At 39.3% G+C, this 27,915-nt stretch overlaps 5 protein-coding genes across 8 annotated transcripts; 3 read left to right on the forward strand and 2 right to left on the reverse strand.

Annotated features, from left to right (window-relative positions):
• Positions 1-906: 906 nt before the first annotated feature.
• On the forward strand, positions 907-2,624 carry LOC124404273 (high mobility group B protein 6). Its single transcript, XM_046878278.1, has 4 exons — positions 907-1,305; positions 1,371-1,441; positions 1,547-1,892; positions 2,355-2,624. The coding sequence occupies exons 1-4, from the start codon at positions 1,204-1,206 to the stop codon at positions 2,463-2,465; spliced, it is 630 nt and encodes a 209-aa protein (XP_046734234.1). The 5' UTR covers positions 907-1,203; the 3' UTR covers positions 2,466-2,624.
• LOC124404271 (hydroxyacylglutathione hydrolase, mitochondrial-like) lies at positions 2,535-16,995 on the reverse strand. 4 transcript variants are annotated; one of them, XM_046878274.1, is made up of 9 exons: positions 16,801-16,995; positions 16,414-16,535; positions 16,091-16,175; positions 15,580-15,954; positions 15,265-15,442; positions 3,987-4,102; positions 3,435-3,777; positions 3,264-3,367; positions 2,535-2,974 (listed from the first exon to the last, which is right to left on the reverse strand). In XM_046878274.1, the coding sequence occupies exons 1-9, from the start codon at positions 16,840-16,842 to the stop codon at positions 2,702-2,704; spliced, it is 1,638 nt and encodes a 545-aa protein (XP_046734230.1). In that variant the 5' UTR covers positions 16,843-16,995; the 3' UTR covers positions 2,535-2,701. The 4 variants fall into 4 exon arrangements, with proteins under 4 accessions (XP_046734230.1, XP_046734233.1, XP_046734232.1 ...); XM_046878275.1 differs by lacking the exons at positions 2,535-2,974; positions 3,264-3,367; positions 3,435-3,777; positions 3,987-4,102 and adding an exon at positions 13,061-15,041; XM_046878277.1 differs by lacking the exons at positions 15,265-15,442; positions 15,580-15,954; positions 16,091-16,175; positions 16,414-16,535; positions 16,801-16,995 and adding an exon at positions 4,617-4,753.
• On the forward strand, positions 4,758-7,426 carry LOC124404270 (ATP-dependent DNA helicase Q1-like). The gene is made up of 2 exons (XM_046878273.1): positions 4,758-4,890; positions 5,086-7,426. Exons 1-2 carry the CDS (start codon positions 4,848-4,850, stop codon positions 7,338-7,340), a joined length of 2,298 nt encoding a protein of 765 aa, XP_046734229.1. The 5' UTR covers positions 4,758-4,847; the 3' UTR covers positions 7,341-7,426.
• On the forward strand, positions 7,438-12,349 carry LOC124404269 (TBC1 domain family member 16). The gene is made up of 6 exons (XM_046878272.1): positions 7,438-10,091; positions 10,175-10,514; positions 10,589-11,014; positions 11,095-11,388; positions 11,480-11,887; positions 11,933-12,349. Exons 1-5 carry the CDS (start codon positions 8,969-8,971, stop codon positions 11,859-11,861), a joined length of 2,565 nt encoding a protein of 854 aa, XP_046734228.1. The 5' UTR covers positions 7,438-8,968; the 3' UTR covers positions 11,862-11,887; positions 11,933-12,349.
• A 1,018-nt stretch (positions 16,996-18,013) lies between the features above and the next one.
• On the reverse strand, positions 18,014-22,092 carry LOC124404274 (actin-5C). Its single transcript, XM_046878279.1, has 2 exons — positions 21,954-22,092; positions 18,014-20,525 (listed from the first exon to the last, which is right to left on the reverse strand). Exon 2 carries the CDS (start codon positions 20,501-20,503, stop codon positions 19,373-19,375), a length of 1,131 nt encoding a protein of 376 aa, XP_046734235.1. The 5' UTR covers positions 20,504-20,525; positions 21,954-22,092; the 3' UTR covers positions 18,014-19,372.
• Between the last annotated feature and the right edge of the window lie 5,823 nt (positions 22,093-27,915).

Raw genomic sequence — 27,915 nt, forward strand, 5'->3', positions numbered from 1 at the left:
TTTAATGCGGTGCTGCGCACCGTGTTGTGGCGCCTTTGTCAGCTCAATTGAAAGCCTGCGAAAGAGGCCAGGTTTAACACTACCACCATTCAACCTCCCCCCCCCTTCCCCTCCAGCGCCACGCGATTTATCAATTTCCGATTTTCGGGAAACGGAACTCCGAGGATTGACTTCTCTTCACCTCGACTACTCCGCTTGCGATTATCATATTTTGGATACCTGCCGGATGTTCACCATCATTTTTGTTACAAATACCGTATACATTGACACACGTGAACTCGTCACATCCTAGGTATAGAGATGCATGCGTGAGCAAGGCGTGAGCGCGATGCCATGCGCGATGCAGCGGGAAAACCCGTGACTTCTCGGTAAAATCGCCGGCTCAATCGATAACGAAGGTCATCACGCTATGAAACGATATAGCATTCAGGTGCTCACGAAGCATAATTCAGTCAATCGTATACAAATATAAAAGATTATGAAATGTGCATAAATTAAACGAATGCGATTTTTAATTTCAAACAGATTCCATTCTGTACAAATTTAAGATTGGAGAGTTGAAAATCTTCTGTTCGTTTTGATACCATAACATAACAGCTCGCAGAGATTGTCTTACAATTAGCAATTTGAACTCGAATTCAAGTACATACATAATTCCGAGGAAAATAGCGTGGATAGACATGCCTGTGTAATTACCTCTGTACTGTAGATAATTACGAATGCAAGTATGACAGCGACGGAATAATAGAACAGCACAGCGGGTTCTACTGTTTTCGTTCTACGTTTAACATCTGCATCATCGACATTGTTTACGTTAGAAGACAGACAGTGCCATCTCACGATGATTTGTTAACAAAAAAAAAAGAAAATGATCTCTGACGATAACTGATTCGTGTCTTCGAGAAACTATCAACAACATTAGTAATGTGATTTTGTCTTCAATAAAATATTGACGATATTAGATAAAGTAAAGAATGTAATAAAATAGTTTTGGAAAAACTTTCATCAAGATAATCGATCGTTAATTATGTGTTGTTTACATTGAAACAAATTAACGCAAACCCAGGCAAAACTTCGTGTCAAGTATAGTGGAAATTCTAACCTCAAAGTCAAAATATTTTTCACGATAAATAAACTCGAGAGTATTACGCTAATAAAAATTTGAATGATATTGAAAAATACCCGGTTGCCTGCGTAACGAGAATGATGTCTGACGAATCCGATTACGAAATGGAGACGGAGGAGTACGATGTCTACAAGCGAAAATATCAACTCCTACTCGAAAGATGCGAAATCTTACAACAGGTATGCCACCGATTTGTGTGATTCCTCGATTTTGTCCAGCGACTTATTTTTGCTTCGTATCACAGGACAATGAAAGACTCGTATATCGAATTCAGAAAGTGAGGAAACTTTTGAGGCGGACCCGAAAAGAAAAAAAGTGAGTTTTTAAACCACTAGTACTACATCACTATTAAACCAATGACCAACTTCTGCTGGAATTAGTGTAAGTTTTATTTTATCTCCTACTTGAAACCAATTTCAGATTTTTAATCGGTCGATTAGATCAGCACGGAGATAAATGGCGCGAAGCGCCAATGGGGGTCTTGGAAGAGAATAGCGTCTTTCAAGCGACACCTAAGCAAGAGAAAGGCTCGAAATCTACCGCCAATCATCAGAAGGAAGATAAACCAAAGAAAGCGACGAAGCGAAAGGGAGCCAAGGCAGATCCAAATGCTCCAAAAAGACCTGCTAATCCGTTCTTCCAGTTCTGTCAAGAACAACGACCAAGAGTCATGGAAAGACTAGCCGGGGAACCAGAACCTAGTAAACAAGAACTTACCAGACAATTGGCGACAACCTGGAAATCGCTCACTTCAGAGGACAAAAAGGTGATAGAAACTTGGACTATCTACCGCATTGTTCCAAATATAAGTCGACCCTCAGTTTTCAGTCTGCACAGGTACTAAATAGGTCGAATTTTGTGACGAAATCGACATCACAAGAGTATATTAACACATTAATTTATAAATTGCAATTTTTTGAAGTAAGTTCATTTATCAATCGAGCCTAGGTAGATTAAAATATCAGCGTGAATTCCATTGGTCTAATTTTATGATTGAACTGTTCATAAACGAGACTTTCAGGCTGTGAGGTAAATTTCCTAAATATGCCGAATATAAGTCGAACCTGCAAACAAGTCAAGGATAAGTTTTAGGTGTCGCAGCAGCAATAAAAAACTTCGACTTATATTTGGAACAATACGGTGTTGAAACCAAAATATACATTGTTTTCGAAGATTGAAAAGAAAAAGTGCTAACATATTTCTGAAATTTTGGTTTTTCTTGTTTTAGGTTTACTACGACATGTATGAGCGTTCGAAAGAAAAGTACGTCGCGGAAATGCAAATTTATAATAAGAAGTCCGAGGACGCACCACCTCAAATGCCGTTGAATATAACTTGAGAATATTCATTTTTTTTTTTTAAACACATAAAATCTAATCTTTAGGCAATTCTATTTCTAGATAAAATATTAAATTTTGCGACCCCTTGTATTATATTCCAAGTATTCAACTGTACAGATAGCATAAGATTTGTTTTAATGTTTAATATAAAATTGACAGAAGATAGTAAGCTCTGATTCTCCTCACCATTAGCATAGCATGTATGAGTACTGAATCATTTTGGTACAGCGTTTATCTATCCCTTGAAACCATCTTTCTCTTTACGAATAGTTGCCATCGTTGCAATCGCATCGCTCTGTTTCGCGTGATCCATAACGGAAGGTTCATTAACCCTCATAAATGGATTGGTGCTTTTTTCTTCAGATATTGTGCTGGGGATTGTTGGTAGCTTTTTCTCTCTCTGTTCACGAGCCCATTGTATCTTTTGCTTTATTGCCTCATTGTCTGGTTCAACATGTAGACCGAACTTGAGATTACTCTCCGTGTACTCATGCCCGCAATAGACTTTCTGCATTATCGGATACAATTTTAGGTGTCAATCCATCTCCTCTTACTTTCAAACATAACAGACAATTGAACGCAAATGCAGAACTGGTTCTCAAAATATCAAAAAAGTGAACAAAAAATTATTTTTCCAATTAAGATATCCGACGACTAACATTTGCAGCAAGTTTATTACAATAAAATTGTCCTGATCGACACGAAAATGTGGCATGAGTGAAAATTTTGTGAGAAAAACATCTCTAGACTTCTTATCAGCTCTGCAAATGCAAAATAAATATTTATGTCAGTCTCACCGTCTGTTCTGGCAATGTGCCCAGCACATTGATAAGGGCGTTGTGCATTTGATCAGCAGTACCTTCGAAGAATCTCCCGCAACCACCAGCGAACAACGTATCACCTGATCGTGAAAATAAAGTATCAGGGCAGGGTTACAGATGATAATTCTGGGACGAATAGAAACTCACCAGTGAAAACAGCCGGAGTATCTTGATCTGCAGTAACGTAATAGCAGATGTGCCCAGTTGTGTGGCACGGAGTTTCCAAGCACTTTACATCAAGATTACCAATTTTGAACAAGTCTCCGTGCTTCACCCTCCTGTTCAAAGCCCCGATTCTTTCATCACCACCGTAAACTTCTAAATGTTGAAACTTCTTTACCAAATTTTCATTTCCACCCGCATGATCCCAGTGATGATGAGTGGTTAGAACCTTTTTCAAGTTCACCTGACTCTCGTGGACGGCTTTGTAAACCGCATCGGGATCAACAGGATCCACAATAGCTGCATCTTTGGTCGCTTCATCGATTATCTGAAAACATGGTTGGGCATTTCGAAGGACCGTGATAGTCAAGGACAGGAATATTTCGATTGATTAATCTTTGGGAAATTGTTTTCTTTCAACCTTTGAAATAGGTACAGTGAAAAAAAAAAAGTTTTCTGCTACATCTATCAAATAGAATTATTCTGAAATTATAATTTCACCAGAAAATCGAATGCATATGAAAAAAGAAAACTCACCAGATACATATAGTTGTCCTGAAGAGCCGGCAAGATCTGAACCTTCATCTTGGACTGATCAATCGTTATAGACTCGCTGTGCGTACCAGAAAATCCGTTTGTCGATAAGCTTTTGGCTGAAATGATGAGATCGATAAGTATCTAGCTATAAAAATATCCCAGTAATACGCACAGCGCAATAGATAAGTGACAGAGTTGAAATAGCAGCAAAATAATTGAGAATATAAATTTTCAAGTAACAGCCATTGTGGCGATTATTATTACAACGTGAGAATGCACACATTGAGCAGAAAAAAAATGGGCAATATCGTGCGTAAATGCCGATTTCGAAAGCATATAAGACCCAAAAGGCCCGATCCTGGCTTGGTCGTCGATAAATTTGACCAAAAATACCCCTGAAATAAGCTGATATAAGCCCGTTTTCTAGCCAAGCCGGGCAGGACCGCAAAACAGCGCTCAACATTACGGGAGGGATAAAAAATATCTACTGATAATTTTTATTGTCATTAACACTGGTTATAATACAATAACGTAGGTGAACACACGGATTACGATACTGATTCTAAAGTTGTGTGAGTGCGCGGTTAAGCATGTGTGTATGTATTCGAATATATGTATGTAGTAACTTACTTTTTTAGAGAAACACAGCTGACTGACGCTTATGACTGGACGTTGAGCGATTCTTCGCTGCCAGAATTGTGCAGGTTATGTTATATTTCAGCTCCAGCAGGTGAACCATGCGAATTCCCAGCTCCCGCAGGCTACCGTCTATATTTATTCAACGATAAGAGGAAACCCTCGGTTTTCAAGGCCGATGTATTTACTCGCGTATATTTGATCACGATTTTCATTTCACCCACGATGCCGGATGATAAGCCGGTTATTAATCTCGATGATTACCAAGGTAAATAATACAAAACACCGCGTCAGAGCCCGCTTATTATTAGACGATTTGAACCTTATTATTTTTTCTTATCAAAGAAACGAACTTGTTTCACCTATATACCTTAGTATTCATTTTCATTTTCAGTCTCATATCTCAGATAATTTTACTTCTGTTTTACTAAGAATGTTTTCTCATAATTTCATGCATTTAAAGTTACAGAGGAAGAAGAGATTGCAGCGATCGATTACGAGCTGCGTCAGATAGACGTTGAATTGCAAAAACTGAACGATCGGCGGAAGGTCCTGGTTAAACGCAAGGAGAAACTGAGGGATGACGCCCTACTGAAGAAGAGCATATCTTTGTCGAACAGAAACTGGGACAGAGATAATTTCCCATGGTATGCGAAGCTGATTGACAAACTGAACAATGTTTTCAAGATAAAAAATCTCAGGAAGCTACAATTGCCAACCATGAACGCGATCATGTCCAAGGAAGACGTTATGCTCATCATGCCAACTGGCGGTGGTAAAAGTCTTTGCTACCAGTTACCAGCTGTAATATCAGACGGAATAACAGTTGTCGTTTCTCCATTGGTATCGCTGATGGAGGACCAGCTGCACGGCCTGCGAAAAGTCAATGTCAAGGCGATGATGCTGAGTTCAAACGCTAGCAAGGAAGACGTCAAGGAAATCATGAACTCTATGACCGATCCAAAATCAGCCCTGCGTTTGATATACATCACCCCAGAATATATGGCAAAGTCCAAGAGGTTCATGGCCAAGCTGCAGAAAGCTTACACAATGAATCGTTTTGATAGAATAGCGATTGACGAGGTACACTGCTGCAGTCAGTGGGGCCACGACTTCAGACCCGACTACAAATTCCTGGGCGTTTTAAAGTCCATGTTCCCAGATGTACCGATATTGGGACTGACCGCTACAGCCCCAGCTAAAATCATTGTCGACGTACAAAAGATGCTGGACATAGAAGGCTGTCTCGTACTCAGAGCCTCGTTCAATAGACCTAATCTTTACTACGAAGTGCGATGCAAGCCGGCCGTCAAAGAAGACTGCACATCGATGCTGGAGGATCTACTCAAAAATAGATTTGCAAACAAAACTGGGATCATTTACACGACGACCATTAAAGATGCCGAAGAATTGACCACTGATTTGAGATCGCGAGGTTTGAGGGTTGGCTGCTATCATGCAATGCTTGAGGCAAGCTTTCGGACAAAGGTGCATGCCAAATGGTTGTCCGGCGAATATCAAGCAGTTATAGCAACAATAGCATTTGGTCTAGGTATCGATAAACCAGACGTAAGATTCGTCATTCACCACTGCATATCAAAGTCAATGGAAAATTTTTATCAGGAAAGCGGAAGAGCCGGACGGGATGGTCAAAAGGCTGAATGCATTGTACTGTACAGATTGGCAGACGTGTTTAAGCTGAGTGGAATGGTTTTCAAGGATAGAGTTGGACTAGAAAACTTATACAGAGTAATCGCCTTCTGCCTTGATCAAAATACATGCCGTAGAAGTCTGATAGCAACCCATTTTGAGGAGGTTTGGACAGCTAGTGACTGTGCCAAAATGTGCGACAACTGTCGGCTGCCCAGAGAAAAAAAAGAAATTGATATTGGTTCCTGCTGCAGGGCCTTGTACGAAATTATGACTAAAGCCGTTCAAAGCGACACTCGACTGACTGCATTAAAATTAATTGACTCTTGGTTTGGCAAGGGTGCTGTTAGTTTGAGAGTACCGTCAGTACCTATCCCAAAACATTCCAGGGAAGTTGCAGAAAATATTGTCGCTCATTTACTTGTAGAAGGATATCTACAGGAAGATTTTCATTTCACCGCATACTCTACGATATCATATTTGAAACGGGGTCCGAAATCTGGTGCTGCTTTGAATAAAAATCATCAAATAATGTTCAGAGTCAAGGGAAATTTGATCAAATCTACCTGCGATAGTTCTGTGGAAAAAATTCAGGAATCTACCGATTCTAAGAAACAGAGTCAAACTACATCCCCATCGAAACCTGAGAATAACAGTAAATCCGGGTCATGTGAGGATGCAGACGCTTCTTCAAAACGGCAAAAAAACATCAGTAAATCATCTCATCCCAATTCAAAATCAGTTGAGAAGAAACGCGACCGAACAAGCAACACAAAGAACAAAACCGAGTCGAGTAAAAATAAGCACAACTCTAAAGATTTTGAGCGCTTAGGATCTGACAAAATTGGGTTGGATGATAAAAAAAGTAACTGTAATACTAAGAAAACTAAGCATACTGAACTTAAAAGTAGCAATGCAGAGAATAAACATTTAGTCTCAGAGAAAACTAGGTCAGATAACATGCAGGATGTAACTGTGGCGAGTGAACAAGTAACTGAGAAGAGGAAAGTTTATGTTATCGACTCGAGCGATGAGGAAGATTGCAGTAAAAAACAAAAGACCAGCTGAAAAAAATTCACCACGACTGTAAAATAGTATTTCAATTTATTGCAATTGTTGATTGTGAAGACCGAAAACCTTGATGGTAACGTATTTCGACACAGAGTTTGTAAAAAACATTTTCAGTGCAGTTTTTTTTTTTCAAATATCATCCCATCACTAATATTTCAATTGAAAACTATTAAACATGTGATAATTGAACAATAACTTTGTATGTATATACTTCATTCATAGTCCTTAAACAAATAGCAGGGGTAAATAAACTGAAATGTTGTTGGAGTATATCGAGGCAAATGTTTCCCTCATTTGACAGAAAAATCAATAAGAGAGAACTATATTTAAAAGCAGATGTTAGTGACCTGAGTAGTACCGCGGTAGCAGCTGGGTCTTAAGGATCAGATGGGGCATATTGATCCCAAATATTGGACATCTGTGTTGTTTAATGTTGCCAATAACATTCTTCGACTTAACTATGAAGTAAATTGAATATTAATTTACCTCATTCACGTTTTACGCTTACAGTATTAAGTAGTTTTTAATAATTTATTTATAGTAATATATACCAGTGTGTTTATTCATACCAAAATACCCAGAAGAAATTAACTGTTTTAAACTTGGTGCAAGTTTTTAAACATATTTTAAAATGTTATTTGAAGAAAAAAGTTGTATCGATTCAAATAAATACTTTCACTGCACTCGCGAAGTGAGATACAATCTGTAATTCATCAGTTTCTGCATGAGACTGTGTTAGTTTTACTGACAATTTGTAACTAGTACACGTTTCAAATCAATCTACAGAATTATCTTTTGCCAAGAAATGTTCCTGCGAACCGTATAATAATACTAGTCTCTCTACTATGCAAATGTGCACCGCACCCATTCGCATCTAACTGAACAATGCCTTTTCAGCCTTAATAACACTATTCGCAAAAGTGATTTTATTTACATAAAAGAGGAATTCTAAATCTCTAAATAATATTAGCAACACCTAACTGCTTTTATAACTGTGACGGTATCTAAACGAAATTTTAAACCCGATACCATTGTGAAGAATATTAAATTTGAGAGTTTTATATAAAATACTCAAGTTTTTAATCAAATTTTATCAAAAGTTATATGAAAAAATAGAAATTACTTAAATCGTTTAATACAATAGTACAAGTTCATGTTGAACAGTGTCTCTGACTTAATGTGAATTTACATATTCCAAAAGAACGGTAAATGTGTTTCTTTTACCTGTGCTGCGAGAATATCACAGCTAGTTGAATGATAACACAATTACATTGTAATGAGTTTGGTGGTTCGATAACATAAACGAGCAATCCAAAGTCAGTGTTAAACAATGCGTTACAATTGGTTATTGCACAACGGAGCAGACTGGCGGCAGCTGATCTAGTTTTTAAACTGTAAAATAAATTGAAAACGGCCCAAAATAATTTTTTTTTGTAATAAATTCTAAATCATAATATAAATAAAAATGATGACCAACTGTGATAAACGAGTTATTCAAAAGAAGATATTCAGATAGTCAATTACCTTGTGACCTGGTTTTGGGACTAAGTCAACATAAAAAGTGTATCAGAATTACCTGCTAACTGGTTTGCTACACAGTATAGCCATTATACATACATAATTTAATGTACAGTGAGAAATATTACATGACAAACATGCCGTTACCAAATATTCTAAAAAAGGCAAGCAGCTACATCCTGGGTGACGGAGGCCACGATTCGCGTGCTACTCTATACCAGGATGGCGAGGTATTGTTTTGCAAAAACAATGTATGCGTTCATCCGCCGACGATAATGCGACAGCATTGCGATGTCGTACATCATCCTGGTTACTTGACGGTGACCTGTAGATTTGTCAAGAATGCTACAGCTCCAACGTTGCATTTGAGTTGGATACCAAATAGTACTCTTCGAAAACATCCAACTACTTTGGAGAATAATTTTTCAAAGAAGCTGGAGGGAACTCTAAAAGAACTGGATCTCGAATACCAAAGACAGATTTCTGAAGAAAGCTGTGATTCTAGACTAGAGTATGACACCGCACAAGGAAACATTGACGTCTGCCTCGAAGTCAAAGAACCTGTTAACTGCGGGGACTGTGAACGAATTTGTTCTGGGGGATATTCTAAAGGAAGTAATAGATTCTCACAGAATAGCGACTCTGATGGTATTCGATTGACTTCTGGATATAGTGGGAATTTTAAAGTACAAACCGATTTTGACCAAATGGCAGAAAATGGGCTCAAAACCACCGAGGTCGATCCCAAAAAATATACTGCAAATGTAGACATAGAGTGCAGAGATCAGGACTCGGAGAATACAAGAGAAAATATTATTAGTTGTACAAAATCTGTTACTCAAAACCCTTCAAGCTTAGATAATGTTAACGCTAAACCTAAGAGTGAAAACTCGGTAAAACATAGGGATTCGAGAGAGACAGGTCGAAGTACTGATCTGCATTTAAATAGCAACGATACAAAATATGAACAAAAGAATCCAAGACAAGATATTTCAAGATCTATGCATGCGGTAAACTCAAAAGAAACGAAGAGCATTCAATCAAGCGCCAAAAGTATAGAGTTTGGAAACACTGGACTGTCTAAGACTGAAATCGACACAGAAAATAATGATGAAAAGGTATTCACCACGAATGAAATAAGAGTACGAGGATGTGACGACGATAGCATCAAGAGCCGAAGTATGTCATTAACTTCAACATGCAGTTTGAATATAATGGCTCCAACCGATGGTACGTAATACGTTTAAAATAATTATTCAATGATGATGGATTACTATAACAAAAAACTGTAACTTCCACTTCTTTATGCACAGTTGAAGAATTTCCGACATGGATGAGGTCCCCAGAGCTTTTGGCATTGCAGCACAACTTGATGTTTCCTGAAAGTGCTACAGCGTCTCCGGTCACCTTGAGAAGAGCTCATCGCTGCAGAAGATTCTCAGCTGACTTGAGCCAAATGAGGTCGTTGAGACTGTTTTTTTCCGATCCTGGATGCACTTGTGGACAGCTGGTTGTTGCCAGTAGGGAAAGTCAGTATAAAATACTCCACTTTCATCACGGTGGATTGGACCGACTCGCCAGAACTTTGTACCAGTGGCACCAACTTCTGTATCCAAGATTGGGAACAGACACAGACGAAGCATTGCCATACAGGTTTGAATGGACCGATTTTTGCTAGCTTTGACTGATCTCATTCGATTTTTATACAACTGTGTGACCATTTTCAGACAATTCATGGTCTGCCGCCCTGAAGTAAGTCAGGACGAGTTGCACCCCGAAGAAGGTCAAGTCGCAATGATAACTTCACTGGCATGGAAAGACCTGTTGAACGAACGTGGACAAGTAGAAGATGACTTGGCGTTGAGGAAGGGGATATTTTTTGGTGGTTTAGAACCAGCCCTACGAAAAATCGTCTGGCCATTCCTATTGCACTGTTATTCTTACCAGAGCACCTACGAGGAGCGTGAACAAGTCGATTGTATAAGAAAGGAAGAATATGAAGAAATCAAAAGGCGCAAAGCAAATATGAACCCAGAACAGGCGGAGAATTTCTGGAGAAACGTGGTCTGCATCGTCGAAAAAGACGTAGTGAGAACGGACAGGGGTAATCCCTATTATGCTGGAGAAGATAATCCAAACATTGAGATTATGAAGTAAGATAGACTTTTTTTTACACACTACCAAACGCCTCAGTAGTTTAGCAATTTGTAATGAATATGATTCATGATTCTAGAAACATTTTATTGAACTACGCCGTTTACAATCCGCAATTGGGATACACACAAGGAATGTCTGACCTTTTGGCACCCCTGTTAGCTGAATTGAATTCCGAAGCTGAAGCATTCTGGTGTTTTGCTGGGCTGATGCAAAGATCAGTCGCTGTATGTACGCCAACAGACACAGACATGGATAGGAATTTGTGTTACCTGAGGGAGTTGATCAGAATTATGGTACCCGAGTTTTACGCTCATTTGGAAAAGCACACCGATGCTTTGGAGTTGCTGTTCTGCCATCGTTGGATATTACTGTAAGTTAGCGATGAAAATCAAGAATAACTCATGGTTAGATCAGCCAATATTGCGAGACATTCTAGAATCAATCCATTCTTTTCTTTACAGATGCCTCAAGCGAGAATTTCCAACAGAAATCGCTCTGGTGATGTGGGAAGCTTGTTGGGTGAATTACCTAACAGATCATTTTCATTTATTTTTGTGCTTGGCAATAATGTGCGTTTATGCAGAGGACGTGATAGCGCAGGATTTGAAAACTGATGAAATGCTGCTGCACTTTAGTTCGCTGGCGATGTACATGGATGGGCATGTAATAATAAGAAAAGCTAGGGGATTGTTACACCATTTTCGTCAGTTAGTTCAGTTACCGTGCGCATTGGCTGGACTTTGTCGACAGTGTGGGCCAGGGATGTGGGACAGTAGTCATAATCCTGTCATAGAATGTGTAGGACATGGAGCAGCGCCATGCCCTTATAGCGAAAATTATTGATAGCAAAAACGAGGCACATCCTAATGGCGTATAAATTATACATATAGTGAACTTTCAACTATGGTATGGAGCATATGAATGAAAATGATTTATAACTGCGTATTATATTAGCAGTGGCAATACTTGAAGACAAGTAAAATAAGTTTATGGCTAAATTGTCGCCCTACTATCCGCCAAATAAACGCGATACATATCGTAATTAAAGTATGTATAAGAATCGAAAAATAACACCTAAATATGTTTAAAACACATGCAAAACCACAAATTAGTTTTACCAAAAATTATATGCATATTCGTGGATCCTTGGAATCCGCATTTTTAACTTACAAATTATCTAAGGCACAGCTAATCGTTACAGTTGTTCATTTACGTGGAAACTTTGTTCTCGCATATTTATGTTTTTGTCAGATATTTGATGGAAAGAAGAATTTCAGCTTATAGTTAAAAAAATAAAAACTTCAATTCTCTCTGAAACATCTTGGATTAATTGGAATTGATTTTATATATAAAATTATACGTCCCAGTGTAAATGTATCAATATTGAACCTGATATCAAGTACGCTCGCACCATTTTCTCTAACTTCAGGTTCCTATACAACAAATTGAATGTAATTAACAGTTTTAGGTAAGTAGGTATTCAAATTCATGCTTTAGATGTAAACTATTCCTTATACCTACAGCTTCGGACGATGCATTCATAAATTTATGGAACTAGAATGCTGCTTTCAAATGAGTAAAATGGTGAACTTAGATCTCCGATTTATGGATAATAGTCCAACGATTATTTCTATTGCGTAATTGACCATTATATATACCTAGTAGAGATACACTAAAACATACATTTTATTTTTATAAATATACACATCTTAAGTATGCAACCTCCTAGGTAACCATATTATAATCTTGCGTCAGTACCAATATATTTATACATTATACATAATATAAAAATCAAACAATTTCTTTTTACAATTTTACAAACTCCTTAGCTGAAAATACTTTTAAACATCACTTTAGGAGAGGCCATTTTAGTTATGCTAATCGTAAAAACATGTGCGCGTCGAGGGTGGACAATTCAATTACACTTGTAGAAAGCATTTTGAATCCATACTTGATAGAAAAAAACTGATAATTGTAAATGTTTCAAAATCCGTAAATATTGTGGCACAAAGGTTTATCCTAAAAACATTAGTCCCATTTTCAATTACCAAATAGGTTAACTATAGCCAATTGTAATTCAACTGATTGTGAACACAGTCACATAAAACACTAAATTAAATAAAAATGAAACGCTGTATTGGTGATGCGTACTCCTAATTATATTTTAAGCAACTGAATAATTATGATAAGGAATCAAATCAGTACAAGCATAGAATACTCGAAGACACTGCATTAAGAACTCTATCCCGTGCGATGTGCTCAGATATATAATAAAAATATTAGTTACATTTTTTAACCCATATTGCAAGGCTTTGGCCAATATTTTTTAATATTTTAGCCAATTTACAAATATGTTATTGCCATCAATTACATACGCTATTGTCTGACACTCATCTGCTATTGTCTCATAAACATGCTGATTGTTTGCACATATTTATGTACATAATTATATGTACACAATCTCCATTTATGTACATATAAGACATCGTTCAGTAATTATTTATGTGGTTAATAATTAACATATAACCCTAGTAATCCAAGTGAACATTAAATATACCGAAAAGAGATTATGAATAATTATTATTCTTATGATTACAGAATGAAATCTGGGAATGTTGAGGAAATTATATTCACTTATAACATGAAAATCGAATTGCTTCATTTTAGAGCAGGTCCAAGGAAGATCAAAGAAATATTGTTAGAGTAATTTGTAATTGCAAAAAAACTGTTCGGTAGGTCCATCGGTAATGTAAATTACACACTATATTACATCGAAAATGTCAACTGAAATTAATTTTTTTAGCAGTTTTGTTTCTCTTTGGTTTAAGATTAATAAAATTAAGTATAAATCCAGTCTAAATGCATTCAAATTAAATCCGTTTGCTACCCACACTCTATAATTAAAGTCTAGTTCACTTCAATTTTTAGATCTTGACAACTCTACAAACGTAACATGGACATACGTCTACGATTTCAGTCCAACAGATTTAATCTTGAGAAATATTTCTCGTCAATGAATATAATCAATTCTTTGATTCGAAAAGCCTCCAAACTGTTTCTACAATACCTAACGAACTGAAAATGACAAATCTCAGACAGTTCAAAAGAAATTATCTAGTCTATTCTCCAGTTGCAAGTAAATTTAAATGGCAGTACAAACGGAGTTTCAAATTGCACCGATATAAGCTCAAAAGTCCTTTCTTATTTTATGATTGACAACTGAGGCGCGTAAAAAATGGGAAATACACACAGCTGATATGAAGTCTATATTCAACAAATGTGAAGCCTATCACTATCATTATGGATGGGTGGTCGACTACATGACCGTAGATCTTAGTAAATGTTTTTCAAATAAATTCACTGATACAAAAGCCATGCAAGTAATTGACCAAATGACAACAAATATTAACCAATAATTTGTCCTGAATGGACTTGCGAATTTATTGATAACACCAGAACCTATGGTTCTAGTTGTCTGTTGTCTTGCTGCATAAACAAGGAAAGTTGGAATTAAATACTGAATGCCCGCCCCGGCATAAGATCCGGTAATGCTGACCAGGACCGACAAATCCTTAGTAGCCAAAGCGATTAAATATGGCGGTAATATCGCCATAACAGGAAATATGAGCCTTCGAACACATAGATTATAGGTAGTACTATCGCTTAGAAATAACGATTGTAAATTATTTCTCAGAGTTAGAGCTATTATTGGAAAACTCGTACTGAGGGTAAAAACTGGAAATAAGGCAAGGAAATATTCAAGCAGTACCATGAAAATGTTGTCGCTCTTGGAACAGTCGCCCGAACCTCTGGGTCCAAAATCAAGGGTATACAAATCATCCAAGTGTTTGAATGCAAATACGCCGGTTAATGCTAAGAGCAAGTAAAATATTGCTATTAGAATATAATCTAAGGACAACGAACGGTTTAACGTCGACTTGTTGGCTATTGGAGCTACCAATGCTGGCAACGAATGATGGCACATGAACGAGTACACACAAGCGCCAAAAAGGCCAGGAACTCCTGATATTTGTAAGGAAAAATCCGTTAGTTTCTGACCATTCTGAGGTTCCTCTAAGCTAAATATCGATACAACGATCTCACGGACAATATTATTCCCCATTAAACATAAATCGTTATAATTTCATTCACAGACATGTAAAAAAGTGAGAGTAGTATATAAGGTGATGTATAGCCTCACAAGTTATCGAATGAATTGGAAAAGTATTCATTTTTTATTACTCACCCGAAATGTTTGCCGCTGGAGTCTCAACTTGGGGTCCATCGATTACAATTTTTCGCACAGCATAGACAATCATAATGGTAAATGCAAGCCAGCGCATTACAGATGTCAGGAGCTGAAGGTACTTAGTCTTTTGAACATTGAAGAAGACAAATGGACCAAGCACAGCAACGAAAATTGTCTGAAAGTTATAAAATAAAAAAAAGTACAAATCAAGTATATGGTTAAAAATTGTATGTTCATGTCAACTTAAACGAACAAGAACTAGGATTTCATTTGTTGGAATACAATATAAAACGATAAAATAAAATAACGTACCAAGAATATTCTGTAGGCATTTAGCCTGTTAGTTTCAGCGCCTTCCCAACAAGCCTCTGTATCAGGTATTGTATCGTTGCAAGTTAAATTAGCTGGCTGATAAGTGCAGGCCACGTCAGCAAGCGATTTGGCCACCACTGCACCATAGATACTTAGATCACCATACAAGTATATAGCGAAGCAGAGGTAGAACAGCGTCACACCAGTTCTAGTGAAAAATATCGAAGCCATTTCTCCCATTTCTATTTTTTCCTGTATAGCATAATAACGATAGTTTGCGCAATGGCGTTCGGGGCTGCCAGCTGTTGTCGAAACCAACGGAGTGTCTTCAGAATCAGAGTTTGACGCAGCTGATTCGCCAGATATTTGCAGCGTCTGGAATTGGAAGAAAAATCTCATCATTGACAAACAGCAGTTCAAATACTCAAGATTCATGTGGTCAAATGCTCAGTTATTACTGTTGCGAGTAAAACATTGAGTACGAATTGGATCACTTATGAATAATACTTACACGTTTGCGTTGCTGAATCCGCTTCCACGTTACAACAGCATTCGCTGATGCCATGGCTTCGATAACAAATGTTACAGTGACGAAGCTATAAAAAAGAAACAATCGAGGCGGCAACAAAACACAATCCATCATAAATTCACATCTTCAAGATCAGATTGAATATCCAGTGCAAACCAGAACACATTGAACATGAGCTCTGGAGTGTCGTTAAAAATATTCGAGAAAGAAATATAAAGGGCCATGCTATTTTTTGTAATTCATTGTTGGAAATGAGGGTCAATGTGAAGCGTGTGGGACTAATTGTAAATTATTTTCAACTATACCTTATGAAGGCCAATATCAAGATGAGAGTCAGACCCAGCGCCCATCCTGCCCGACTGAAAGCTGCAGGTAGTGTCAGGGCGCCAGTGCCGACGATCAGATTAAAAATGTATATAAGTCCCACCTGAGAATGAGGGAATAAGAATAATAGGAACGGATAACACAGTTGGGAGAAACGCCAGAAGCGTTAGACCGTTAACAGAAAACATATGTTTAGTAATAACAGATATCTAATAATAGTTATTTATCGCGAAGGTATTTTCTTCTGGATTTCGACAGTATATTATATGTACAGTACAGAAATATTTTGACGAATAAGGTTATGTCGCCATTGACAGCTCTGAGTTTGTTTAGAAAGCGAATGTAAACACGTAAACAGGTCAACTTACCCATGTCGAATATTGGTCCGAAAGATGATTCGCTTCGGGCATGTCTGAACTATGATTAAAAGAAATAAATTGTTAATTAATTGACAAACTGACATCTGTACATTTGTGACACATGTCAATGACTGTGTCATTCGAGTATCAGTGCATTCGGAGAACCGGACAAAGAAACACAACTTTGGATAGTGAACTGATCCACCTTGGCTATAACTGTATTCTACGTGGATTGGGCATCACTCGAATTCGCTGTGATTTAATCCCGTAATTGGACGACGCGACGAATCAAAGCTAACTCATCCGCAGCTATGTTCAGCCCAGCGGGAAAATTCAACGTTTCACCGCGATCTACATTTCTAGAATTTCGATTTCTGAATTCGTTGACTGTGCTGAATTATTGCCAATTTCTAGGATCTTTAAAGTGAGGCCTTATTAAAGTTTGAGGGTAATTCCAAATCGTAATCACAAACTCAATCGAGATTAAAGTACGCAAAATCATCTCATAGCATATCGCGGAATTCAATTTATGCCTTCATGACGGATTAAATTTTATCCAAATATGTAAACTTGAAGCGATTTTCGAAATCATCAAATTGAAATCTTGTGTTGCTCTTGATTTACAGTTTATGCAAACTCTGGTAAATAAAAGAAATACAAGAATTTTCGACCATTATTCACAAGTATTTGTAATTTCATATGAAGTACTTGGTTTAATAAGAGACCAAATACCAAGAGCACACGAAAAATTTACAATCTCTTTTTTTTATTTCTGAAGAAAAAAACATAATCGATTTATACCTGGTAGTTTGAATATTATCCGTATAAATAGGTATTTTTTGGTATAATGGAATTGAACACTATCGTAAGAACAGGTAAGACTGTATTCTTCATGGAAAATAACTTTATTGGGCTGAAAACGTAAACCTAATACTTACAGAATAATAGTTGTAGTTTATAGTAATAATAAGATACAAAAATTAGTCTAAACGGTACAAAGCTACAGGCTGGAACAGTAGGAATAGAGATACAGATGATACGAGTTTAGTTAATTGTATATTCGCGATCCTAACAATTCGTAAGATAAAGATTTTAAAAACGAATACTATAAGGCAATAGTAAAATAATGTTAAGTATTTGAATTTTAATATTTAATGTCATCTTCATTGTTAGTAAACGGGATAAGGTGGTAAATGAAAGGTTCAATAAACACAATAAAATATTAAATGTTTTTAAGATTTTTATTTTATAATCCCATAAGTCTAAAGTAGTCTTCTTAAGTTTGTGTACGTGAGTGGTCTTGCACAATATAATGGGAATAAATTATAATACTTTGGCTAGTGTTTAATAATCACTTTGGCAGTATCCCGCCCACTAAGGCAAGAAACCGTCTTTAAGTTTTCTTTTTTGTTTTTTTTTTCTCTTTTTTTTTGTAAGAAAGAACATTGAAATGATGTTCGTACAATGATGGAAAAATTTTCATCTGAAAAATTTGCGTTGTCCTACAGTATTACAAAATTGTTACGCCTTTCATTCGTTTCTATTCTCATTTTATTATAATATTAAATATTACGAAAAGTAGTATTTTTGCATTTTTTTCGTTTTTCTTCTTTTTATATCAATATCTTACAAATTGTCGAATCAACACAATGTATCAAGCTTGCAGGTTTAATGTTTTGAGCGAGCATGTGGGATATATTTTGCTTTGGGCCGGCGGTCTCTCCTTACAAGAGTCTTTCAATCCTTTCTTCAATTAATAATTAATAACAGTAATAATTAAAAAATAAGATAGAGGCCTGCCCGCCCGGAATGATGCGCCCTCTAAGTCAACACAAATATCATATATTTAAATACAAGAGCAGAGTAATCATAGTTGTGGTATATTCGTACCAATGCTTTCTGTCAGTTTGTAGAATAAAAATAAGACAACTTTCCAATGGATTCTATTCCCCATTAAAAGTTTGCACTCACTCCATCTACAAATTCATCTTGTACAATGTGACTAATATCATACTCATACTCGCGAAGAAGATGTTTATAATAGAAATGCTTGTATAGAATGCGGCGGAGAAAAAAAATAATAATAATACAATTAAATTTCGCGAATAAAAAATATCGCAATGAAAAATATAATATGCAGTGAATGTTAGGTATACACTACCGTAGGCTGGTATGTTATTTTTGATATATAATACAACTGGGAGTAGGGAAATGAGGAGAATAGGGGTGTCCGGGAAAGGGGTTTCAGGGGTAAGGTATGGGAGCACTTTTAAGATATAATGGTTTCTAGTTAAATGATGAAAAATGAGTAGAGCAAGGATCTTTAAGGAGCCTCCAAGGATGTAGTCTTCTCTCAATTAATCCACTTGATCCAATATAAAGGAAAAACCTTGTATCAGATTAAACGTAAATATATATACCATTGATCGATCGTGGTGTTGCCCAGCACACATGGTTGTAAAGAGACTCATAGAAGTTGGCGGTGTTGTTCTTTTTTCTTTCTATATTTTTCTTTTCTTTTCTTTTCGTTTTAGTGTGGTGATAGCGAAGATGTGGGTAAATGACTATCAGTATAGTGCGCTTAGAAGCACTTCCTGTGGACAATGGATGGGCCGGATTCGTCGTACTCCTGTTTGGAGATCCACATCTGCTGGAAGGTGGAAAGCGATGCAAGAATAGATCCACCAATCCATACGGAGTATTTCCTCTCGGGTGGTGCGATGATCTTGATCTTCATGGTAGAAGGTGCGAGGGCGGTAATCTCCTTCTGCATTCTGTCGGCAATTCCTGGGTACATGGTAGTACCACCAGACAGTACAGTGTTGGCGTACAGGTCCTTACGGATGTCGACGTCGCACTTCATGATCGAGTTGTAGGTGGTCTCATGGATACCGCAAGCTTCCATTCCCAAGAATGAAGGCTGGAAAAGAGCCTCAGGGCAACGGAATCTCTCGTTTCCAATGGTGATGACCTGGCCGTCAGGAAGTTCATAGCTCTTCTCCAACGAGGAAGACGAAGCAGCGGTAGCCATTTCTTGTTCAAAGTCAAGGGCGACGTAGCAGAGCTTCTCCTTGATGTCACGGACGATTTCACGCTCAGCGGTGGTGGTGAACGAGTATCCCCTCTCGGTCAGGATCTTCATGAGGTAGTCGGTCAAGTCACGACCAGCCAAGTCCAAACGCAGGATAGCGTGGGGAAGAGCATACCCTTCGTAGATGGGGACAGTGTGCGAAACACCATCTCCAGAGTCAAGCACAATACCGGTGGTACGACCAGAAGCGTACAGGGAAAGCACAGCCTGGATGGCGACGTACATAGCGGGTGTGTTGAAGGTCTCAAACATGATCTGGGTCATCTTTTCCCTGTTGGCTTTCGGGTTCAATGGCGCCTCAGTGAGCAGGACTGGGTGCTCTTCCGGGGCGACACGAAGTTCGTTGTAGAAGGTGTGGTGCCAGATCTTCTCCATATCATCCCAGTTGGTGACAATACCGTGTTCGATGGGGTATTTCAAAGTGAGAATACCTCTCTTTGACTGGGCCTCGTCACCGACGTAACTGTCCTTCTGACCCATGCCAACCATCACACCCTGATGACGAGGGCGTCCAACAATCGACGGGAAGACGGCACGTGGCGCGTCGTCACCGGCGAAACCGGCCTTGCACATACCGGATCCATTGTCAACTACGAGTGCAGCAACTTCCTCGTCACACATGTTTAGTCTGTTGTGGGGTTAGCTGTAATGCAAAAACAATCATCAATTAAAAATTGAATATTCTCTTAAGACAAGTGTCGATTCAAATTCGGGATATTCCATTATCTCCATAAACTAAGGCACTAAACAGTGTCTTCAGATTTCTATGAACAAACTTGATCAACAACCAAATAAGCAATGACATTCAATCTTTCAAAGGTGTGTCATTAAATTGAAAAACCAGTTCGGAGAATTCCAGAAGTAGTGAATCAAGTTTCAGAATAATTTGACGGTCTGACTAGATCGCGGTTAATTGTAACCAGGCAAAAAAAAATATTCGTAGTAATCAAACAAGTTCGAATGACCAGTAATTCAAATTTCAATCGAACACGAAAAAGTTGTCACGTGATTAGCCGATTTACAAAATGGCTGCCAATTCGAATGTTCATGCCGCCCGGCCGTCCGTTGGCGGAGCGTAGATTACTTCAAACGAATAAATTATCGTTAATAAAATTTTTAATGACTTCACGTTATACGAAAATTATTCTTAGTTAACCGAGAAATGATTCCGAAAGACCGAAACAGACATTCTTTTATCAATAACTTCGGTGATGCTCCAAAGTGACAAGCGCCATAACGCGTATCCTGCCCCGCCCAAATCAGGCAAGTAACCCGGCGAGAACGATCGATAGAACGGGTTGAAGATTGCTTTTCGAAAAAAAGACGATCACGGAAACAATTTTATTTCACAACGGACAAGTGCGAGACGAAAATGAGCAGATTATACAGTAGTAACTCGTAGGAGAAAAACTTGGGCACTCCCCGGCGTGTCTGACCAAGGATTTGACAAACGGTACTGTAAAGTGAAAAGTAACGAACATTGTGAGCGGTTTGAGTGAGGAACAAGTGAAAATACAGCTGAACAATTGAATTTACTGAATTTCATCCGGCATAAATCACTTTTCCAATCGAATCTAGCCAATGCAGAAACCGACTCCGAGCCGGCAGACGAAACGCACGTCGAGTCTAAGCAGGCACGGATAGCAAACTCCGTACGCACAATTATGCAAAACCGCGAATATTCGAACGTGGGACGGAAGTCTGTCACAGAACACACCAAATATGGCCACGCATCTCTTCGAAACACACCCACTTCGAAGTCGCAGAGGTAGATTGAAATACGTTCATACTATACAGGTATGCAGATATTTTTCCAGCAAAACTGCCCACGCACTGTTACAGAGTATCCTACTAGCCCGTAAATAGCTATGTTTTCTCTCACTGATATTTCGAGTTATACTCCTAGGAATGAACGAACGAACAAACTTTTCCGAATAATTAAAACAAGACAATTTTCAATACGAGCGTAAATGATATTCGTATGCTAGTAGATGGTTTTTTCTTTTCTAATTCTCGATTCGTTTTTTCGGTACTTTTGTATTTAATTCCACTTTTAAATAATGAAACTTACGCTTTCGTGTAAAAAAATATGTACAAGTTAGGAGGGTGTCGGCTCACTACAGACTACCGCACTGTTGACCAATCTAGCACCAAACACAGAATGTAGCCGATAGGCGAATTGCAGTGTATTATATGAACAGGAGCGTATAGAAGACCCCCACCAGTCGCTACCCCGCCAATAAGGACATGGCACCCTCGGCCAATCCCGGCTTTCTTTACCATATATGGTAGTACTCTGCCACGGAGGGGCTGCCCCGCTCGGCCCCACGAACCCCCCGCCGAGGAGCAGCTCGCTGGCGCATCTTCCGAACATTCCGTTCACCGAAATCCCTCCCCCTCTTCCCTCGTCGACCGTTTTCCAGCGACCGATTCTAGCCGTTCGCGTTTTCCCCGAACTCAATGTCAGTGAATTTTTTTCTTTCTCCCTCCCCCGATTCACTTTTCTCATGGAACGATATGCCTAGCGGGTGTCCATTATTTCCGTTATTTGTACAATTGAACTATTTTTCACGGAATGTTTAAACACCCGAGTACGGAGGGAGGTGGGTGGATTGGTTGGTCGGTCGGTAGGTACCTGTCAAAACACCGTAACCGCTGTCAGAGTACGCGACACGTGTGCAGGAGAGACTCGATCAGTATCACGTGGAAAAGGGACCAGATCGTTTGCGACCTACAGTTTTAAACCGACCGATTTTCTTTCACTCACTTACAGTCCTATCCTGCAGTATGAATTCTATCCGCGAGCCGATACCACGCTTTTCTAGATATTTTACTGTTATACGAAATGGGAACTATAGTTTGAATTATTTTGTCAATAATTCGCTGGTCTTTTTGGCACGAAAGTTGGGTGAAAGCATTTATCTCAGTTACGAATACTCTGGTTGTGAAATTTTTTCATCCCTCTTTTGTTTCTCTCTATTTTACACTCTCGTGTTTCTAATTTTCGGATTATTCTAGAACGTGTAATTTCGGACGGGTCTTCGGTTCGAAAGAACAGCCATTCGACGTACGAAGATTCAGGATCTAAATAATCATTTTTTAGAAATGAACATTTGGCGCAATGCAGAGTAGGCATTTACGGAGTGTATATGTATTCGTTTTTATATATATATGTATCGCAATATCGGAATTAGAATTTGCCATAACCTCAAAACGGAGTACCGAGGAGTGCGAATCGGCCGGTCCTTTCGAACTTTTTTACACGCTACGTGGCGAGAGATGGACATTACAACAGGCTATTAGTCCGACACACTTTACACGCGTGTTTCTGATCACCAGGTTGCCAGAGTCGGACGGCTACGCGTTGGATGAAGAACTTCCGGACAACGATTAGTTATCGTTTACTTCGGGGAGACCGGCATTGAGAAGCAGGCTATTTACAGAGTAAATCTTAAAATAAACGTGGAGCAAGTAGACAGAGAGATATCTGGCGGTAGGTTAGTGCTTCTAACGTCACCGGCATCGTCGACGACGTCGTCGTGAGGTTAAAAATAGTCAATGCGTTTAAAATCTCGCCGGACCACCTGTAAACGAGGAATTAAACCACCGAGCGGCGAGGCAACCTGTTAAACTGCTCGGGATACTCCTATTCTCGTAATGATCGTGCCTCGTGTAACGAAATTTCTAAGAATAAAATTCACAAACGCAGAATATTATCGGTTAGGGAGATAGAGCAACGCCCTGCCAAGATGGCGGCCAGAGCCGGCATTTAGTACGGGTTTTCATAAATTTGCCCATAATTCTGACAGTTCGCTACCAAATACGCCGGTCTCAGTGAAATCGTTCAGTCTATTGATAGTTTCGTTGAACCCGGTAGAATTGACTTGTTTTTACCCTCGTTACAATAAAGTAATTTACTCACCTTGAAGAGACAGAGAAACGTCACACGTGCGATCAACACTGGAAATATGCCGCGAGTGAGGGACGCCGACCACTGAGGAAAATCGTGCCTCGGCCAAGTAGACTCGCCCAAAGGTGTGGCAGCTGCCGATCTCCGGTATAAGTTGCCCTGGAATTCTCTGTCAAGGAGTCAAAATTCGCTACGAACGGTTCGCGGGCTCGTCATTTAGCGGAAATCGCTCTTTTCTGGCTCATTTGTTACCCAACAAACCGGTCCTTTTCATGTTTTAGACCTTTCAACGGCCTGCCAGACTCCCCTCGGCAGCCGCAATGGACTCGCCCGAGTTCCCCCACCAGCCTGATCAACAGCTCTTGCCATATATGGGCATAAAACGAATGGAGCCGTCCGATTGGTCCGCGCGCCGACTGACGGCTAGGTTCTCCAAATGTCGGTTTAAAGTGTACGATACTCGAACCGTAGCCTAGCGTATACCATACAGCGCACAGCATACACTCTACACCGGTATAGTTCGGCCTGCGGCCTGACTAACGGTTGACGAAATGTTATTGAGCGTGTGTAAGTGTCATGCTTTAAATACGTATGAATGTACGAGGATTGAAGCGACCTTGTAACCTGGGTCTCTCCTGACGTAACATGCCCGATATTCGATGTTACATTGTCCAAAGATTTCGTTTTTTCTTTTCGAGATTTTTCTTTTTTGGCTCCTTCCCTTCCTTTTTCAGAAATCAATTTATCGACAGACGCTCAATTGCCCGCGAAGCTTTGAGAGCGAGCGAGACAATTTGCATTCGAATGATACCTGTTTGCCCGTTCCGTATTTTTCTCGTTCCCCGGCTTTTCATGCCAAAACGTTAAATACGCGCGGGGATATGAGGTGCTACATGATAATCATCCATTTGGTATGAAATTTTCAACACCGTTTTATAATGCTTGTTTGTTGCAAATTCCAGTCGCACTTTTCGCCTCGCTGGATGTGTGTTATACGTTTTACACGTACGCGCGATGCACACACGCGCGTCAAATATCGGCGTATCAGCAGCATTCGAACGGCTCTCAGCAAGTCTCGAACCGAGTAACGGGCGCGCATTCGAATAATTTTTCTTCAACCGCCTGTCCGAATATTATACGAAAAATATGTGTAACACGTGCTGGTGTGGATTATAAATTCAATTTTTATTTATAGTTATTGGAACGCACAAACAGCTTCCTTTGAGAGGTTTCTTTTCTCGAAGGTTCTCCCCAACGGACGACGGCACCCGACAACACCGCCTGTAATATGTGGTCGAGACAATAAAGGAAATATGTATTCTTCATGTATATCTGCAGTTGTTGCGTACAATGCGTAACATAATATATACCTCTACGTATTGAGTTGTATTTTACAAGCTATGCGAAAGTAGTAACAATTTTCGTTTTAAACAAACAATGCATTGCGAATCATAATTCTGTGTCTGAAATATGCGTACGTGGGAAAAGGGGGGATTCTACCAACCGGACAAGAAGTTTCAAACGAGGCATCATCGTATGATCGTTTATATACGCATGTTGTTTGTTATCTCTAAAAGTATGCACAAACACAGGTTTGTACACGATATAAGCATAATTTGCAGCGACGGTTGAAAAAAAAACAAAAAAAAAACAATATAATATCGACAAAAAACGAAAACGAAAGCACATAACGTGGAGCCGATCGTGAATACGTTTCTCTCTTTTTACCGTGCAGTGCATAACTTTATCCCTGCATGCGGAAAGTATAACAACGATAACTCACACAATCCGCGATTCCCGTGTCGTTGTTAATGCATACAAATCTTTCCGCGAGTATGCGGTGTATTTAATCGCTGCGGTTTGCGAAAAGCATTCAACGGCATTATCGATCGATAACTGTACACCGTATTGACCATTCGAACTACTGCAGGCGGTATGTCTGACAGTGTAATACAGTATCATGTATAATTTGTCTTGAAAAAACATTCGTCGGTAGATACGCCGTCGCGCCGTGACGACAATTTTCTCAAATATGTATCTGCTAGAAGGCAGAAAGATTGTTCACCCAGTTAATTACTCGCCGTCTAGAACGCGCATCACTCTTCTCTCTCTCTCTCTCTGTCTCTGTCTCTCTTTCTATTCCTCTTTCTCGAGGTGGCCAGGCTAAATATAGATTCAAGGGCGCCTACGCCACGGCCATAGGGCACTGCAGTAGGATACTACACAACGTCATGTCTCGTAGGGTCTGCTGCAGTCACACGGGCGTCCTGTCTGCCTCCTTCTCGCGTGCTTGTGAGGTTCCTGTGTCTCAGTGTGTTGGTCCTGCACCTCTGCCTACATGTGAATGCGAATGCAGCCCCCCGTATCTCTAAATCGATACGCATGCGGTGCGTTGCGTATAGTGGCAGACGGACGGCGGTGGGTGGCCACGTGGCGAGGAAAACTGCAGAGAACAGTCTTCTGAGTTTTACTCTCTCTCTCTCTCTCTCTGATCGTTATCAGTCTCGCAAAATCGTATACTTTTTCATAACTGATTTAATACCATAAAAGGAGTTGTAGCTGTTCGCTTTATTGATTGCATTTTTTATTCGTTTTCTGCATTCATATGTATATGTGTATGTATTGTATATATCGATGATTAATTTTTGGTTTACAGATATGTTTCTAACTTTTAAAAATATGTCTTATCTGTTTCGAAGAATTTTTGGAAGATAATTATAATTGATGAGTAGTAAATACGATATACAATCAGAATTATGAGAATTATTATTCGAAGCGTTAGCTTATAGAGTAGAGGAATTCGATTGCCGAAAAGTCGATGACGAATCCCTCCGTCGGTAAACAAAAACTGATTAGGTACAGAGTGAATCAATCCGCCTCGAAGAATTCAAAGTTCTTGATCAACGTTAATATACATATTATGACAAATCAATTTTCGTTTGACTGTTTCGTGTTCAGACTACCAATCGATTGGAGAATCCTTCGACAATTAAAAAGTTCTTCTTCATCCGGGTATAGTTATAAATGCAACTGGTATAACAATATAAATTGTTGGCCCGAGGACTTTCGTTCTCACATTATCGACATCGCCTATCCAGGTACTTATATTTTCTCCATCTTCACTGGCGTCGCGACAATGCATTTTCCAGCAGTTGAAGTCGTGGACGTTGAACTTACAGAGCAACCGAATCTCGGCGCGGGTACATACCGACTCACTATTGATTTCAACACGGAGTCGCGACTACTACTACCACCAATGTAATGGTGGTAGGTACGCCCTGTTGAGTAATGGTCCAACTGCGCTCCTGGATACTGGGAGGAAGGCAGACAGGCGGGTAGACAACCCGAATCGTCCGCCACGTCATTGCGCGTTCCAAAAACCCGAAGCTGAAGACCGCGCCTAGACAGCCCTGACAGACGAAAAACGGATGAAAAAAGGTTGGGATTTCCCGTCGTGGGCCCCTGATTCTGGCTTATTTTTCACTTTTGAAAGCGGTGATAAGCGCCATCTAGACCAATCAGAAGGCAGTCTTTACCGGGGAATCTTTTTTTCACGAGTAAAAAATAAGTCAGATTCAGGGGGCTGGAGTGGAAAGTATAGCGATACAAAATAGAATGAAAAAAAGTTGGGCGCTATAGTTTTCGATGGATTACTTTCACCGACCTATGATAGCTACGTTTTAATCATATCGATGACTAATCGATAACTTTCAGAGCACTTGCACTGCGCCGATCGTGCCAAGTACTGAATAATCCGGTGATTATTATGCCGACGCTGACGCGCTGATCAGCCTTATACCTACACGATGCACAAGTCCAGCCGGGGACCTTGACAGGGCCTTATTCGGGCCTCAAGGTTGATACGTCGGTGCAGGCCAATGGGTATTGAGGACAGTTATCTCACACTGATAGCCCGTATTTGGAGCTATCCCGCTTTTATATGGCCATCATATAAATGCCTGGCTGGGTTAGGCTCGGGATAATCAGGAGCTGTAAGCCTCCTGCATCATCGATTCAACCGGTCGTTACGTAACGCGTTCGATCACTCCGATTGAGTTTTTCTCTGCATCTATTCCACCGGTGCCATTTCACTCTAGCACATGTTGGTATTTACGTACACTAT

This window comes from Diprion similis, chromosome 3 (genome assembly GCF_021155765.1).
Source record: "Diprion similis isolate iyDipSimi1 chromosome 3, iyDipSimi1.1, whole genome shotgun sequence".
In the NCBI taxonomy this organism is placed as follows: Eukaryota; Metazoa; Arthropoda; class Insecta; order Hymenoptera; family Diprionidae; genus Diprion; species Diprion similis.

What these genes read in the sequence shown, in the direction of transcription:
- LOC124404273 (XM_046878278.1), top strand. Translation starts at nt 1,204, where the DNA reads ATGATGTCTGACGAATCCGATTACGAAATGGAGACGGAGGAGTACGAT. An exon ending in GATGCGAAATCTTACAACAG is followed by an intron (nt 1,306 to 1,370) that starts GTATGCCACCGA and finishes TTCGTATCACAG; the next exon opens with GACAATGAAAGACTCGTATA. An exon ending in TCACTTCAGAGGACAAAAAG is followed by an intron (nt 1,893 to 2,354) that starts GTGATAGAAACT and finishes TTCTTGTTTTAG; the next exon opens with GTTTACTACGACATGTATGA.
- LOC124404270 (XM_046878273.1), top strand. Translation starts at nt 4,848, where the DNA reads ATGCCGGATGATAAGCCGGTTATTAATCTCGATGATTACCAAG. An exon ending in TAATCTCGATGATTACCAAG is followed by an intron (nt 4,891 to 5,085) that starts GTAAATAATACA and finishes ATGCATTTAAAG; the next exon opens with TTACAGAGGAAGAAGAGATT.
- LOC124404269 (XM_046878272.1), top strand. Translation starts at nt 8,969, where the DNA reads ATGTACAGTGAGAAATATTACATGACAAACATGCCGTTACCAAATATT. An exon ending in CCAAACATTGAGATTATGAA is followed by an intron (nt 11,015 to 11,094) that starts GTAAGATAGACT and finishes TCATGATTCTAG; the next exon opens with AAACATTTTATTGAACTACG. An exon ending in TGCCATCGTTGGATATTACT is followed by an intron (nt 11,389 to 11,479) that starts GTAAGTTAGCGA and finishes TTTTCTTTACAG; the next exon opens with ATGCCTCAAGCGAGAATTTC.
- LOC124404271 (XM_046878274.1), bottom strand. Translation starts at nt 16,842, where the DNA reads ATGCCCGAAGCGAATCATCTTTCGGACCAATATTCGACATGG. An exon ending in TTGATATTGGCCTTCATAAG is followed by an intron (nt 16,176 to 16,413) that starts GTATAGTTGAAA and finishes TCTTTTTTATAG; the next exon opens with CTTCGTCACTGTAACATTTG. An exon ending in GGATTCAGCAACGCAAACGT is followed by an intron (nt 15,955 to 16,090) that starts GTAAGTATTATT and finishes TTCCAATTCCAG; the next exon opens with ACGCTGCAAATATCTGGCGA.
- LOC124404274 (XM_046878279.1), bottom strand. Translation starts at nt 20,503, where the DNA reads ATGTGTGACGAGGAAGTTGCTGCACTCGTAGTTGACAATGGATCCGGT.